The following is a 17806-nucleotide window of genomic DNA, read 5'->3' as shown; positions in this document are numbered from 1 at the left end:
AGAAGCAATGGATTTCAGTGCTAAGTTCAATGAATGGACAATGCAAGGTGTCCAAAACACTTGTGGATATTTAGCTTCCACAATCATGCCAGCAGCCTTGCAAACAGGTGCATTATCTGTAATGATTTGCACACAAGAATCAACACCTACATCTTCAATAACTTTAATAAATAACTCACCAATAAATTGTGCATCCTTGTATTCTCCAAGTGTATCCACTGCTTTCAAGAAAACTGGACCATTCAAGGAAGACACCATGAAGTTGATGATTGGGTGTCGTGCTGGATCTGTCCATCCATCAAAAACAATGCTAACCCCAGATGTTGGCCATGATGCTACAATAGGCTCAAGCATTTTTTGCACCTCTTTTTTTGCCTTCGTCAACAATGTGGTTCTCAGCTTCTCTGACCCAGGAGGCACATACCCTGATGGAGCCCCTTGAGTTAGAGCTCGGCACATCTCAATAAATAGAGGTGAGCGTGCAACATTAAATGATATGAAGTTTTGATAGAAGAAGAAGGCAATGGTGAGATCAAGCTCTTCCCGTCTCTCTTTTTGGAAAATCTTGTCCATTGGACCAAGTGCAATTGCTCTTCTTTTTGCTGCTTGTCCCCCAACAGAAGTAGAACTCTCAAATGGAAATTTGGTGGTGCCTTTCCTCAAAAATGGAAGGGGGTCTTCATTCTTGGTTTTTCTTGATTTTGCAGCCACATTTTCCATACCAACATTGGACTCCTTGTCCATTTCTTTCCTCTTTTGTAAAGGAATAGCTTTACAAGCTCCAATTCCACAACCTGGTAAAGCCAACAAATGGCCTTTCACACGGAAATATGTGCTTTTGAAAGCAATGTGACAAAAGTTGCATCTCCATTGCACATTGCCTCCTCCCTTCCCCTTGGTGCTTGTCCCATCCTCTCTTGTGACATATTTCCACAAGGGATATTTCTCAATGTTGTCTTTAGGTCCTCTTCCCTCAACATTACTTGCAGCAGACTCTGATGATATTGGAGGAGGAGGGGCATCTCCAATGGAGACATTCTTCCCCTTCCTTTGCCCCCTAACCGCTGCCTTTAATTGAGCCATGAATACTATAAAAAAAATGAACAAAACATGCACAAATTTGTAAACAAAAATCATATACAAACTGCTGTAATAAAATAAGAAATGCAAAAAAATGGAGCTGAAATGCACTTACGTGGTGCTTGAATCTCCTTGCCGAACACTGTACTCCCTTAGCTCCTTGCTCCAAACCCTTAGCTCCTTGCCCACAGCTCAAACAATGCAAAATGAACTGAGAAAAAGCGTGAATGAATAAAGGAACATCGTGTTTTTAAAGCCGCAGAGGTCGTTTTTTTGGGATACGAATCCCAGAATCGAGATTCGATGTGCCCGTACGGGATTCATACGAATCCTGTACGGACACGTTGAATCCTGTTCTCGGATTTGAATTCCCAACGAATCATATCCGATTTGCGGGATTCGAATTCACTAGGGGTTTTCAACAAATCCAGTTACTTAGTATATAACTAGTTGCAATAAGTTGCCAAGCACCAACTTGGACTTTTGTGAGGCTCCAACCTCTAGAGCACCAACTCTGTTCTTCCAAGGCAATAGTTCTGCACTTAGGAGCACCAACTCCCAAAGATTCCAGTCCTTTCAGTTCTGAGGCTCCAACCTCGTGGGCTCCAACCCAAACCTGGTATAGACTGTTTTGTTGTAGTTCTCTTCTCTACTGAGCTTCTCCTTCACTCTTGTTCTCCTGCCTCTCCTGCCTCCGCTGCCTCTCACACTGATTATTCACAATAACAACACATCTCTCCTTATTTTTTCTGTTTTTATGTATTCCTGATGCCTCTGACTATTTGTTTTTCACTTTCCACTGGCTCTTCGACTTCTTCCACACTTGCTTCAGCTTCCTCTGCGCTAGCTTGTCCTTTTGGCTTCCCTCTTTTCCATTGATTTGGCTTTTCGGTTTCTTCTGCGCTGACTTTCCATTCAACTTCCTGGCTTTTCGGTTTCTTCTGCGCTGACTTTCCATTCAGCTTCCTGGCTTTTCGGTCGCTGTGTATTAAAAACGAGCCCCGTTTTCTTCATGATAACAGGTATACACAGAGACGACATTATTTAACGGAGATGCCATGTCCCAATCGCAATCGCAATCACCTTTAGTTTAGCCTCCTGAACTATCGGAAGAATTCCTTAATGTATTTTTCCCTCCAAGCCCCGCGCAAGGCAAATATTGAAATACACAGGAAATATGAGAAAAAACAGGCGAAAACGTTAAAGGGCAGACTTCAAGAATTATTACACCCGCATCTATACTGTATCGAGTCCGCAACATATATCGCAATTGGCAATCAAGGCTTCCAGGGGTCCTTTATACATCGAGCCCATGGCATCGTCTATGGCCGACAGCCTACAGCCGATCCTCCTACGGATGCGATATAACATTAAATCAATTGTAATGTTGCGTCAAATCCGCAACATTCATCGCAATCGGCGCTTGCCCTTGGTAGAATTCCGATGCGATATCGCTAATTGCTATTAGCGATTGCAATGGGCCGCTTAACACTTTATAACTCCTACTCCCGAAATGCCGATGCGATAACATAGACCACTCACTTATAGCAATGCGATAATATGTGCCGAACCCGATAAGACTCAACACTCCCGTGCATAAACTTTCAAGTCCGCTTTCCCGAATCCACTAAGTGTTTAGCGTGATTTCTCTGTGTAAATGGCATTCGGCGATCAACAAGTAAATACACGGGTGATGCTGTATGGGTCTATGGACCCGATAGCGTTAAAACTTCCGCCTATACTAATTTCCAATACACATATGATTTCCGCCTCCGATAGTGTATTTGCAATACAACCAAGTCTTCTGCCTCCGATAGTGTAAATGCATATATATGTGAGTTTTGGCCTACGATAGCTCTATTTTGCTCTTTGCTCCTCCAATAGCTCCCGATAGTGTAAATGCATCCATATATGCTCTCTAATAGCTTTGTTTGCTTCCTCCATTGCTCCGATAGCTCTGTTTGCTTCCTCTGGCTCCTCGAATATTGCCATATTGACATCAATGACAATCTATGTCAACACGTCTCTCTCTGCGTTGTCTCTCATTGTCCCTGCGTCACCTCCTCCTCAAACACAACCTGTTGTTGATGCCCTCCTCTTCCTCCACGCTGCAACTCTCCCTCTAAAATCGATCTCCTTCTCTTGAGAATCGATTTTCCTTGAGATACTGAGTATCTGTTGGTGTGTCTCCAAATGATCCTCAAGTCTTCTCTTATACTTTTCCTGTTGATGAATCAATGCCCAATGGCTAAGATTAAAACGGACTTGATCCTCATCTGTTAGAAGCTTCTCACCCTTATCTTTATTAATGCCCATTAATATTTTTATTTTCCTAAGTTTAGACTTAGGAACCCATTAAAAATATTAATTATTTTAATAACTCCTCATCCGGGTGGAATTTCTCAAAACGATTTCTAGATCTTGGAGATCTCATGTGCCTTAGCCTCTCCACCAATTTTCATGGCTATAGCACATATGATACTACCAAAAATCAACACTCCCTCTTAATAAGGAATGTGCTCTATTAATGCTTCACGATAGAAACATCACACTGACCTTCCACATCGGTACCTGTGGTGATGTTTGGCATGTTGCCTCACATTCCCTGCACTGCTACTTCCTGTACTGTTGCCCATGACACTACCATTGCCATTGCCACATCTGTATTGTAGCTCTCTCTCAACATGCTGCCCATAGCCCTGCCATTATTGGTTGCTGCACTACAACTCCCAACACTTATCCATTTCTTCTACTGAAATGGATTCTTCACCATCCCCATCTTCTCTTTGAAATAAACAAACTTTGTTCTTCCTAGAGCCTTGGTGAGGATCCCTACTACCTATTCTGCTATAGGAGTGTACCTCAACTGTACTGCTCCTCTTTGGACACAGTCTCTGACAAAGTGACACCTAATATCAATGTCGTCCGACTAATCATGAAATACTGGATTCTCAGAGAGCTTGATGCAACTTTGATTATCACACAAGATCCCGGTCGCTTCCATCCTTCTCTTGAATAGATTCACAACCAGTTTCCTAAGCCATATGGCTTCGCACAAAGCTGTGCTAGCTGCCATATATTCTGCTTCAAATGAGCTCAGAGCCACGGATTTACATTTCCTGCTACACCAGGAGGTCATTCCTGATCCAATGTTGAAATAGTACCCAGTTGTACTTTTCCGATCTACTGAACTTCCAGCCCAATCTACGTCAATGAACCCACTCAACCTGATGTCATTGCCTTGGGTGTATAATATTCCATGCTCGACTGTTCCTTGTATATACATAAGAACATTTTTGGCTGTTGCCCAATGCACACTCTTGGGTTCCACCATGAACTGACTGAGGGTGTTGACAGCGTAACAAATGTCTGGCCTGGTATTGACCAGATACATTAAGCACCCTACAAGCTGCCTGTACAAGGTGGGATCAATGTCTTTGTCTTCTAATGCAAGAATCTTCTTCTAGTTGGTGATCATTGAAGTAGCCATAGGACTACAGTCTTGCATTCTGAATCTCTTCAAGATCTCTGTAGCATATCTCGCTTGTCCAAGGAAGATCTCACCCTTCTGCTGCCAAACTTCCAACCCCAAGAAATATTGCATCTGTCCCAAATTCTTCATGTCGAATTTTGTGGCTAGGTTCTTCTTGCAGTCTTTGATGAGCTTGGATGATCATGTCAGGAAGATATCATCCACATACAGCACTAGGATTAGAGGCTCATTCTCTACGACAAGATAGTAGATATTAGGGTCTACGGCACTCTTGACAAACCCCATCTTCTACAAGTAGCCACCAATTCGACGGTACCATGCTCTTGGTGCCTGTTTAAGCCCATACAAGACTTTCTTTAATCTGCATACATGAAATTTCTTCTCATGTGTCTCAAAGCCCTCTGGTTGTTCAATGTATACTTCCTCTTCTATTACCCCGTTCAAGAATGTCGTCTTGACATCCATCATGAATCTCCCACCCCATCTATGCTGCAAGAGATATCACAGTTGTAATAGTAGTATACCTGGCTACTGGGGCAAAGGTTTCTTCGTAGTCTATTCCTTCCTTCTGAGCATACCCCTTAGCCACAAACCTAGCTTTGTATTTCTCCACACTGCCGTCTACAGCATATTTGACCTTGTAGATCCATCTTGAACCTACCACTGACCTGTCCTGAGGCCTAGGTACCACTTCCCAGACATCATTAACAATTATAGAATTGTACTCCTCCACCATAGCATCTTACCCATACTTGATGCTGAACAGCCTCCTGAAAACTAGAAGGTTCCCTAACTTGAGCTACTAAGGCCTGGTATCTATATGGTTGTCTTCGCTCCCTTTTATTATTCTTGGGTGCACCAATGAAGTCCTCTACATCCCGTAGAATCTGTCGGAGTTCCCAACTCATTCTTCCACTAGTAGTGGGCACATCTATCATCTTTTCCTCTTCTTGAGATTCCTCCCGTTCTGAAGCTTTGTCTTCAGGAGAATTTGGAGTACTAGTTTCTGCTAGTCGAAGTGGTTGGAAGAACAACTCGTCTTTTGACTGCTCCTCAGAAGGCATTTCTCAGGATTTCCTGAATGCTCTGTCCTCCATGAACTTTACATCCCGCCGAACTACTACCTTCCTACTCCCTAGAAGATAGATTCGATATGCCTTAGCATTCTTGCTATATCCCACAAGATATCCTTTCTCAGCAGTTTGATCTAATTTCTTTCTCTTTTCCTCGGGTATATAGCAATAAACTAAACTCCCAAATATCCTGAAATGACTGACTTTAGGTGTCTTCCCGGGGAAGACCCTTTCCGGAGTGATTTTGCCCAATGTCCTGTGTGGAGTCCTATTTTGTACTTAAATTGTCGTGCTGCATGGTTTTGCCCACAAGAATTTGGGCATACCCTAATCATACAACATTGCCCTAGCTGCTTCCACAATAGTCCTGTTTTTTCTTTCTGCTACCCCATTCTGCTCCAGATTGTAGGGAGTTGTCCACTCCCTTCCAATGCCTTCCTTAATGTAAAAATCGGTGAAGTCCTTGTCAACATACTCTCCACCATTGTTTGAGCGCAACACTTTTATCTTCTTTCCTATCATATTCTCCACTAGAGCCTTGAACTCTTTGAATCGACCAAAAACCTCATCCTTGGTTTTCAGAAAGTAGATCCAAGTCTTTCTGGAATGGTTATCAATGACCACTAAAAATTTTTGTGGACATCAGTCCATAGATGTTTGAGTGTATCAATTCTAGCACACTCTTAGCTCTATTGTTACTTCTAGAAAACGTTGCTTTGGCATACCTACCTCGAGCGCACCCTCTGCATACATCATCTCGTTCAATACTTAGTTGTGGAACTCCTATTACTATTTTCTTGAGAATTCTTAGAGCCCCATGGTGTAAGTTTCCCATCCTCCTGTGCCATAGGTCATTCAAGTCTTTGTTTCCATTGCTACCTATCAATGCCATTGGTGATTCTAGTTGTAATTTGTACAACTGTTATTTCTGATTCCAATCTGGGCCTTCCTTTTCCAACTCAGGTGTTTGACATATACTTTCTCCTTAATGAAGAAAACGCCATAGTCCTTGTTTTGAAGTTGAAATACAGAGAGTAAGTTCATCCCCTATCTTGGCACATGCAACACATTGGTTGCCCGAAGCCGCCCTCCTGGTTCAGTTTGAAAGACTATAGTACCTCTTCCTACTGGGGTACTCTTTGCCTTATTTCCCATGGTGATTTGAAAATTCATTCTTTCTTCCTGATAATCTGAGAAACATTCTCAAATTCTTGTCATATGCCAGGAAGCTCCACTATCTATGTACCAAACCTCCGAGGAGGCAGAGCTTGCTAGGCAAGCAACTTCTTCTTCCAATTTGGAAGCTAACATAAAAAATTGTGATTCATGTCCCTTGTGCATTCTTTTGGAAATCTGTGCGAGTCCCTTTGAGTTGATGCCTCTGCATCATGCTCTTGACCCATAGTCGATTTTTCTCTCCTGTTGCTGGATCTCTGCTCTGATACCATGTGAAGAAATCAATTGAAATTCTACTGCAGCAACTGATTTATGTTACCTACTAATTTTTCACAATAAGTTATTTACGAAATCCCTTCAGCAAATATTAAAATAAATTTTTCGCAGTTATCACATAATTACTAAGAGAAAAATACATGCACAAGAACCAATCACATCAACACAACTGTTTTTGGACAGTTATCCCAAGAAAAACCCAATGCGGGAAAATCGGTGCAGCAAATGAGGGTTTTATTAATCTTCAACAGCAATCGTTTTTACAAGGAATGATTCTACAGAGAAACTGAAAGAAAACACCTGAGACTTCCCTTTGCAATTTTCTGACACTTTAGAGACCCTTCTCCCACCCTTGTGTTACATTTATGTCACTCTGCGTGGCTCAGCATGAGGGCTACGTCTCTCCTCTGGACTGCGTCTCTCTCTGCGCTGTCTCTCACTGTCCCTACGTCACCTCCTCCTCAGACACAGCCTATTGTTGATGCCCTCCTCTTCCTCCACCCTGCAACTCTCCCTCTGAAATCGATCTCCTTCTCTTGAGAATTGGTTTTCCTTGAGATACTGAGTATCTGCCGGTGTGTCTCCAAATGATCCTTAGGTCTTCTCTTATACTTTTCCAGTTGATGAATCAACAGCCGAGATTAAATCTCTAAACAACGGCTAAGATTAAAACAGACTTGATCCCATCTCTTAAAAGCTTCTCACCCTTATCTTTATTAATGCCCATTAATATTTTTATTTTCCCAAGTTTAGACTTAGGAACCCATTAAAAATATTAATTATTTTAATAACTCCTCATCCGAGTGGAATTTCTCAAAACGATTTCTGGGTCTTGGAGAACTCATGTGCCTTAGTCTCTCCACCAATTTTCATGGCTAGAGCACATCCGATGTTACCAAAAATCAACATTGATATCAAGTACCACTTTATTCGGGATATGGTACAACGCGGAGCAATAAGTCTCCAACACATCAGAATGGATGAGCAGGTCACAAACAATCTCATGAAGCCCTTGGGTGTTGGAAAATGTAACTATGTTCGGTCTTCAATAATCTACTTGAGTCATCATTTAATGTACTTGTCAAAAGAATAAAGAAAAGAATTTTTATTATTATTATTGTGACTTATTAAAGCATGGGTTTCATGCTTGGATCACCATGTTTCAGATCAAAGTCCCCATTGTGGACTTGTAGGATCTATTCTGAGTCTATAGAGTTATTGTAGATTTAAAGTGACCCTTCTTGGACTTTTGAATCATGTAAAAAGGTTAAGTATTGAGTCAAATATGAATAATGTAACCTCCACACCATGTCGGCCTAAGAGAATATCAAGTTGGCCTAAGGATGCTATTCGACCCCACAAGAAGGCTATAAAAGGAAGGTCATCGAATTCATTTGGAGCATCATTCTCTCATCAAGTTTGAATTCTCTTGTCGCTGAGAAGAAGTGTGAAAATCTCTTGTTGTTGGGCAAAAGTGCGAAGTTCTCTTGTAGCTAGGAAAAGGTGCGAAGTTTGTTGCCGGGAAGCTGAAGTGAATGTGAGTTTGGGGAAGTCTAAGGAGACAAGGAAAACCAAAATTTTGGTGTCTCTCTTTCTCTATTTCGTGCCCTAGATTGGGAGATCGAAGTCTTCCAAGTTTCACTGTTGCTAGAAGCTTCCAGTTGCCGTAAGTTGTTGCATAGTCAAAGTTGTTGGGAAGAGGTCGAAACTCTAGGAGGTTGACTTGGTGTGGAGGGAAGGCTTGGTCTTGGTCTAGGGTGAAGAGTCTCAAAGAAAACTATTGAAAGGAAGAATTAGCTTGACTAGGTTTTCCCCTCGAGGGGGGTTTGCCCTAGCATGTGCCTACATCTAGTGTCTATTGTTTTATGTGTTGTTGTTTTTGTAATTGCTTGATGAACTAAAGAAAGAAGATATAAAGAATCATAATAATAAGAAACATCACAAGTAATTATCAAGATCAAGAAAATATTTACTACCTTTCTGATTTTCTAACATTGGAGAAGGTCAAGTTCTTAACCTTCTGAGAGAGACTTGGAGTTGTGCGAAGACCCTCCTATGAGGGCACTGTATGAGTTGGACACTGAGCTCTAGGATCTCCTAGGGGCTTGGGGTACTTCTTGGAGCTATGAGCGACCATAGGGTGAGTGGTTCACCTTTCCCTAAGTGGTGCACTATGTACAAGGTGAGTGGTTCACCTTCCCCTATGATACCCCATGATGGTTGACATGTGTGTAGGGTGAGTGGTTCATCTTTTCCTACGATTGACATATGCATAGGATGAGTGGTTCACCTTCTCCTATGGCATATGAGCAGGATGAGTGGTTCACCTTCTCCTGTCGATGCCCCAGCATACATCCTACCCATGGCGTCTGAGACTCATGGGAAGTACGTCTCATCTGACCAATGAGTTGGGAAAAGTGGTTAGGGACCATAGCACTACCGATAGACACATCATGGACTGCCGTACTCCCTATGACTAGCATGTGTGGTGTTCAACAACTTGATCTGGGATCATGGACTGACTTTTGTCAGTAGAGAGTGGTAAGGTCTTGTGACTCACTCTCAATCACTTCTTCATTATTACTTCATGGTTCAGCAGAGCAGTGATGACAGAGATGGTACATGATGATGACAGACGAATTGGCAAGTGGAGTTCTCCCTAGTTGAGAGGGAGTGTTAAAATTGGGAACTATGACCAAATTCCACATTGGGACAGCTCATATGATGGAGATGATTATTGCATTGGATTCCTCTTTTCGAGAGGTCCAAATTTAATATAAAAATCATCTCATTTGGACAAGTAGAAGTGGAACTTTCAATTTATTCTCTCTCATGCACAAATTGTTAAGGTCGGCCTCAACTTAATATAGGCTCAAGAAGCCCAATGGATGTGTCCTTTCACCCTCAACGAATTGTATAAATAGGAGTGACCTCTCTTGTCATTCGGACATCATTCACTCACACATTCTTCTCTTTCTTCTTTTGATTGGGTCGTACAACTATTGGGCAGCTTCTCTCTCTCTCACACGTGTGGTTGGAGGACGAGTTTTTTGGGACAGATTGTAGGCCAAAAATTTCAGAATTCAGGGACAATTTGACCAGCGTTGACCAAGGTGTTCTTGACCAAGTTTGACTTTGATTTTGGGTGGAAAAGTTTGATTTTTGCAGGCTGTACAGCTAGCTGGGCACAAAAACTGAGAATCTCTGGGCTAAATCACAAAGTTGAAGTTGCAGAAATTTTAGGTTGTTGACCAGCATTGATCGAGACCTTCTAGGCATCATTTGACTTCGATCTTTTGGGGAAATATTTCTCAGCAAGCCATAGCGTTTGGCACATAAACCAAGGTTATCTTAGCACTTTGACCGTAGACCAAATTGCAGGTTGACCGCTGAAAATTACAACAGTTTTCTCTCTCCTTTGACTGAGTTTGACTGGACTGTTTTGGGGTCATTTTGACCTTCTGATCAAGCCGAGTTTCACTGGAGAAGACCGAGTTGTTTTGAGGACATTTTATTGCTACTTTGACCAGCATTGACTTTCTGGTTAGGGATGATTTCACTGCATTTGACTGTAGAATTTGACAGGGCTTATTTGACTGTGTATTGGGCAAGTTAATTTGATTTTTGTACTCTCTTTCTATTGAACTATTGAATAATAACCAGAAGATTTGATCAAAGGGTTTTCCCCATATTGGGATTTTTCCCTGGCATCTACCAAATCTGGCGTCCTCTTGTCTTGACTTGTTTTCTGCATATGTTTTATGTTCTATCTGCATCTACTGTCAATGTGATTAAGTTAACGTGATTTCTACTGGAAATAATTGGAAATTGTCATTGGGCTGCTAAAAGAACATTGAAGTAAATTGTGCTAAGCATACAACATACCATTGTTATCTAAAATTAACACTTACCTAACGAACAAAATAAAAAGATCAAATCTTGGATGTCATGGGTAGACTCCATAGATTAGCAAGATTGGTTCATGAAATCAAAGGATAGCCAATTGTACTTCCTAATCCCATTGACCTACTTTTGTGTTCATTTGTGGACATTAATAAAATCATCTCACCTTATCTAACTTAGGTTAGCCAAAAATATCATGTGACAAAGTCAGATTATTATATAAATATGCAGATGTCTCTAATGGATATAAATGTTATTGAAGATACACTGAGGCTATGTATGCACATAGCACATGTTTTATTCTTAATAAAATCATATAAATTATTTTCATCGTTTTCTAATTGACCAATCTGTATGAATGCTACAAAAAATTCTGTCTTGGTTGTATTTTCTTTTGTTGAGAAGATAGGACCTATGTATTCATTTGTCTTGAATGAAAGATATTTTATATCTAAAATGGAATATTGGGATTTTACAAAGTGACATCTATCAGTGTAGAGGCATACATGGTACATTCAAAAAAGGGACTTGTTATCACTCAAATTGTACAGGCAATATGCGACAACGATCAGGGCAGGGACTATTACTCTGGTCCCCCCCCCTCCATTTTAGTTGTCTCCCAACATTAGGCTATTGGGGGTAGTCCCTATGAGATGTGAAGACAAAAGACCTATTGGTAACTGACAAGTCCAGGAGACACAACTGAATGGCCTAGCAACTTATTTAATTTAGCAAGTTTAATGATTTGATTTGATTACTTAGAAAGACCAATGTCTTAATGGAGTCAAATTACTTTCTTAAAGTGAATTATCTACCAAGCCACCAGATGAAAAGCTACTTATTTAGGATGCTTCACTATCCTATATGAAATGCAACACCTAAAACTAAGTGAAATGCAAGATCTTGGTTTATTTTAAATTAGAGGCCTAATTGGATTAATCATTTCTCTCAACTATGTTGAAGCTAGTCTCTAGTGTAAGTTGTGAGAGAAAAACCCAGGGGAAGATAGCAAAGGCTATATTAACAATACCTCCCCTAGAATTCTAACCATCTAATGCCTCTAACATTGTAGAGATTGTGGCTCTGACGACTGCAAGGTCACCATGTTAACTAGAAAAAAGGGTCTAGGCTTCACAAGCTGGGTGAGAAAGGTGGTCCTATCTTTCTATCAACCAAGCTTATGCTTGAAGGTAAATTTTAATTAGTGCAAGGCTACTCCTAGAATGCAAGTGCAAAATATGAGTGGTTATCTTAACTTTTAAGTACGAAGAGACAAATTACAATGATATTCAATTTAGAACAATGAAGTACTTAACGATGTAGAAGGACAATCTTCACCAAAAGAAAGTGTTCAATGAAACAAATAGATAGCGCCAAAAAATGTTGTTAAGATCTCAATAGACAATTGCTCATGAAATGACCATAAATCCAATGTTTCTTTCAACAATGCCAATTAGATGATGATCTTTAAACACAGGTAGCAAATTCTCAAAATTACTTCGGTTGTAATAGAATGCAAATGTGCTAATTAGATGCAAAAGAGAAAAGGTGAATTTCTTATGAACACAATTAGATTACTGCAAGATTTCTCTTATCATAATTATGACTAGACAAGTGATTTCAAGAGTGAATTGATTTGCAATATTATAAATTGAGATATTTGAAGTTCACTTGCAAAACACAATGAGTTAGTAAATCCACAAGAAGCAATGTACTTGTTATCCAATTATCTACTTCCTTAGCAATGTGATAGCAATGACAAGTAGAGATACAACAATGCTAGCTATCAATGAGAAAAAGAGAGCATTAATCCACAATATGATTCTTTAGGCTAATCTTATCAAACAATTGCCAAATCAATTATCCTTTTAGAGAACTGATATAAATGCAAACAATGATATGCTAATGTAAGAGATGCAAAAATGCAATGAAATGCAAGATGGAGCAGCCAAGAGACCAATGATTGCAGCAATAAGGAAAACACCAAATTTCACTAGAAAACACTTATTCAAGATGCACAAGGATGCAAAGAACAAATGCTAAATGAAAAGAGATGATTGTCAACCACTTTTGACACCACTGCTATGTTTATATCAGACCTTATGCAGCATATATCAGACCTCTGATTTTTATGACAGCCTTCAAGAAATGACAAGATATGCCAAACAATGCAAGCCCAACCAATGCCAAATATTTACCAATGATGAAATATGCTTGCAAGTTAATTATTATGCCACTGTTATATGATTTTATCACTGTTGTAGGTGATTTTAGATGGTTGTAGCAAACATATCAGATTTTGGAATTACCCAACAGTCCTTCAAATTTCACTCATATCTAATTATTTTAACCATGATATTGATTTTCAATGCCTCAAGTGAATTGTTAATGAATTTAAGACTATTTTAAGTGGTTTTAGGCCCTGAATAATACATTGTTGTCATAAAGTGCTTCAGAATTTTAAATATAAACAGTGATGACAAGGAGGGATTAGAGGGAAAACCAATGGGCCTAATGGCCTTGTAGATGAGTGACTAGATTTCCAATGAACTTGACTACCTGCAACCATTAAGTTACCTCCAAAATCGCTGCAAAACAAGATGTTAGAGACAAAATGCCAATGCAAACTAACTCAACGACTGAAGAATGGCTGAATGAGGGCAAAGAAATGGAGGCTAGGGCTAGAAGAAGGCCAATGATGAGGCTAGAAAGGCCAAGGAAGGGCAATGATAGGCCAAGAGAGGCTAGAAGAGGGGACAGCTAAGCCTTTAGAGGCCTTAAAAAATTTCAGAATCCTGCAATCACAAAAATTTACCACAAAAATGCCAAAATTTGCTTCCTTAGGGCCAGCATCTTCCTTTCCTTGCTGGACATTGTGCTTGGAGGGAGGCCAGAAGCTATACCTTGCCTTCCTAGGCCTAGATCAGCCTCAAAACCCTAGCAAAAATGCTCAATTAGGCTGGACGACCCACTTGGAGGGAAACCCTTCAAAACCTAGCCTTAGGGCTTGATCCTCCACAAAATAATTCGATTTCCTTTGAGGCTTAAGGATCCACCTGCAAAAATGAATGAAAGAATTCCAAAACCCCAAATATATACAAAAATTCAAAACCCCAACTGCTACAAAATAAAACAAGGGTTAAAAAATAATTTACAAATTCTTACAACATTTACAAATTAAAATATTCAGCCCTCATTAGCGAATAAATTCTTTGTAGCCCAAGATCAAATAAACTTTTTGAATTTTTTTTTAGATAAATTGCATGGATAAATAATTTCAAAAAAACACCAGCCAAAACACTTCTGCAAAATAATTCACCACAATGAAATGTTAGGGACCAAACAAGGTCGGTTCTTCCCCACAGTCTGTGAACTTGGAGCCCAAGGGCTAGCATACTTGTAAATCTCTATAAATTCTCAAGATAAACTGTTAATTCATATAGTGAATCAGATCACTTAAGATAGCTTGTACCAATAGAATATTCTTATCACCGACAAATGAAATGATAGTGAAAAAATATTCAGCACAATATTGAATATAGGATAAACACATAGCCAGCACATACCACAGATCAGCAGATAGAAGAACACCATGAATTGAACCCCAAAGTCTTTCTATTATGAGAAAAATGTTTCCAGCAAAGTAGTAGCTTAGTACATGCTTTACAAAATTATCTCATCCAAAGATGGGAAATAAAAGCTCAATAGCTTGTTTTTATAGAGAAAACCCACCCGTCCAAGTGGAAAATAATGGCTAGTTGGTTTGATCCCCGTCCAATTAATCTCAACCGTCGAAAATAACTTGATCATCTTTTAATCTCCACCGTCGAATTTTTATTTTTTAGGGAAAATTCGAATTTCTCTTAAAAACCATGTTTTATTAATCCAAAAATTAATATTTGGGATTAATTTCGTCAAAAAATTGACTTTGACTTAACCACCAAGGTCCAAGGGCTTAAATTTTCTTAAAATATCCATTTTCCCCTTGGTGGAGAACCTCCAAAATTTGACTTCTTTTTTACCTTTCAAATTTTAGATTATTTTCCACTTGGAGAGAAATTAATTTCCCTATAATTATTTTAACTCAAAATTAATTAATTTTCTGGCTTAGAATTTTTTATTTAATTTAGCCAGAAAAATCAATTAATTGACTATAGAGGGGATTAATAATTTTTTCCACCCTAAAATATTTTAGCCATGGTTTCTGATTGCGAGGGACCATGCACCAAAATATTTTTACATCAAAATAATTAAAAAATCAACCCTTAGAAGGGGAAACACCTTTAGACATAGACTCTCAATAATTTACCCAATTCGGCCACACAATATGATCTAGTATGAAGCCAAGTGTGCTTATAATAAAATAATTTAGCCATGGTTTCTGATTGCGAAAGACCATGCACTAAAATTATTCCTAAACACACTTTTACATCAGACTCGATAAACACTAGGACTCACCTAAGACCTTGTCAACTAATTCCACCCTAGCTTTGGGATATAAGCTAGAAGAAAAACTCTACCGACTATGTGTGTTCACAAACACACATAATTCGGGGAGGTTAAAAACTTCTTAGGATAAAATATTTTGCCAAAATCAGAGTCTTACCTAGGTATTGTTACATAATTAAATGGTCATACTAGCCTCATTTACAATAAAAACTTGCAGAAATTGGGTTTACAATGACATATTTACAATAAAAACTTGCAGAAATTGGGTTTACAATGACATATTCATACTAACTGATGACTTTGATCTTTGAAAAAAAAATCGGCTTGCTTGCACACTGCTTCCTCAGACTGTTGACAAAATTATGGACAACAAGAATAATATGACAAAATATATCCGTAAAAAAAAGAGTCTAGAGTCAATTTTTTTATACATTTAGTTTGTACATATCGTCATATTGTAGTGCACTTTAACAAATTGAATACAATATTAAATACAGGAGTTTTCTTTTTATTTTACAAGCAATGAACAGTAACACAGAAACATTGGGTTTATGCACAATATTACTAATGATCATTTTAATCTACTAGCCAAAAAAATTGTAGAACAGAACTTCTGCCATTGGATATAGAATTTTAGCTTATTTCACAGAGAACTCATACCACCTTTGGTTTGCAGGATACTTCATCGTTGGCACGCACTTTTGTCTCCATAGATGCCACTACATTTCACAGGCATCTTGTAAGCAGCTTCAGAGATGTACTGTATGAATGGGGCACAAAAATTCTCAGGGAACAGAAAGATACCTCCTTACACCAAACAGCTGAAAACACCGGTCAAACAAACAGAATGGAGGGCACTGAAGCTAAGTCCTTACAAATCTACGAAGACTTATGGAGAGATCGCCGAGTTAAGATAGTTTTTTACACAGCACTTAAAAGGTTAACAAGAACTCCTTTCTTGATGCTTAGAGTCTGTTGGACCTTCAGTTCAATATTCTTCTGTGCTGCAGCATTAGCTTCTCACCAGTTGCTTGTAGAATTCTGCAAGTTTTATGTACAACCCATTTTAGTTGTGAAACAAAGAAGGTTTTCTTATATAAGTGTGGCTTAAAAAGTAACAATGCACCCTGCTTTTCAATGCCATTAGCAAAAATTATACATCACGGCGAATTGTGCGAACACGACATTGGTTCCATTGCCAGTCATACAAAGACTAATAATGATATCTGGAGAAGGGCATATCTTGGGATTTGATGCCTTTGGTATGCGGGCTATATCTGAAGAATGGATCTTTTGCATGATACGTGAACATAATATAGTGTTGAAATTGGGAATATTATTGATAAGTCTTCCCATTGTAAAACCTTCTGATACAGTGTGAAAAGACATCTCCTACATCTCTCAGTTCTCTGTACCAAATAGCATTATTTGATACATGCTTTTGGACAGAGGCAAGCAGACAGAAAATAACAACTATTATTACAGGTAAGAGGATTGGAGCTTGACAAGATTATTTTGTAAAACGACAGGTTTTTGGGATGGTTTATTTTATAAGTGCATGGGAAACATCAAATATATGTGTGGAAAAATGGTTCCAAAATTGTTTAGAAAAGATGAAAATATTTTAATTATGGATTAGCTTATGTGGATTATTTGGTTGAACCAAAACAAGTGTATAATATGTGATTTCTTTTACCTAAAACTCGTAACTAGTCCTTGATTTCAAGGGATACTCTTGAGATATCGGAGATAAGCTATGACATAATTGATTTAAGGTCCAAAAGAAAATGCCATTGATGTATTATTGATTTTCTAAATTTATGGATTATGTAACTTAGTTCTTCAGGGAACTAGTCTATCTCTACCACTTTGGATTAACATTGGAAACAAAATGGGAGACGCTATGTCTTTGTTTTCCTTCTTAATTCTTAATAACAGCCTCTAGCAAAGAGAGATACTTGGATTAACACGTTGAATGTATTCATAGAAAAGACAATAACCAAACAAACGTCTTGACTACCATTGGTTTGCCAAGCTAATCTCTTATTTTTCATATGCCCAGCCTCCTCCTAGGGAAAATAGAGAAGAAATAATTGAAATGACTTCCGACTTTCTTAGTTTCATATAGAATCAAGGCATAACAACAATAGTAACTAGAGGAAGCTTAAGTGTCAGAATCCTTTCAAGAATAAAAAGGCTTGGGGCCTAATGGGTGGACAGTGGAGCTTTATTTAGGACATGAGGATTTAATAAAGGAGGATCTATGGAAGAATCAAGGTCTTTGCAAAAGGTTCTAGGATCGATCTCCTCTAGCTTCATTACCCTCATTGCAACGAAGGATAGCCCTAAAAAATTT

General features: G+C 38.9%; 1 protein-coding gene across 1 annotated transcript in view; it reads left to right on the top strand.

Annotated features, from left to right (window-relative positions):
* LOC149226454 (uncharacterized) overlaps window positions 1–16575 on the top strand; it is a 513224-nt gene extending 496649 nt beyond the window's left edge. Inside the window, exon 16 of the mRNA XM_089377495.1 lies at window positions 16127–16575. Coding sequence (XP_089233621.1) covers window positions 16127–16561 — 435 coding nt within the window. The 3' untranslated portion in view covers window positions 16562–16575. The remainder of the gene's footprint in view (window positions 1–16126) is intronic.
* The last annotated feature ends 1231 nt before the right edge of the window (window positions 16576–17806 follow it).

Source organism: Pinus tabuliformis, chromosome J, assembly GCF_031772625.1.
Source record: "Pinus tabuliformis cultivar Carrire ecotype Pingquan chromosome J, CPIR1, whole genome shotgun sequence".
Lineage (NCBI taxonomy): Eukaryota > Viridiplantae > Streptophyta > Pinopsida > Pinales > Pinaceae > Pinus > Pinus tabuliformis.
Note: the sequence above shows the minus strand (reverse complement) of the source record. Positions and strands in the feature narration are given on the sequence as shown.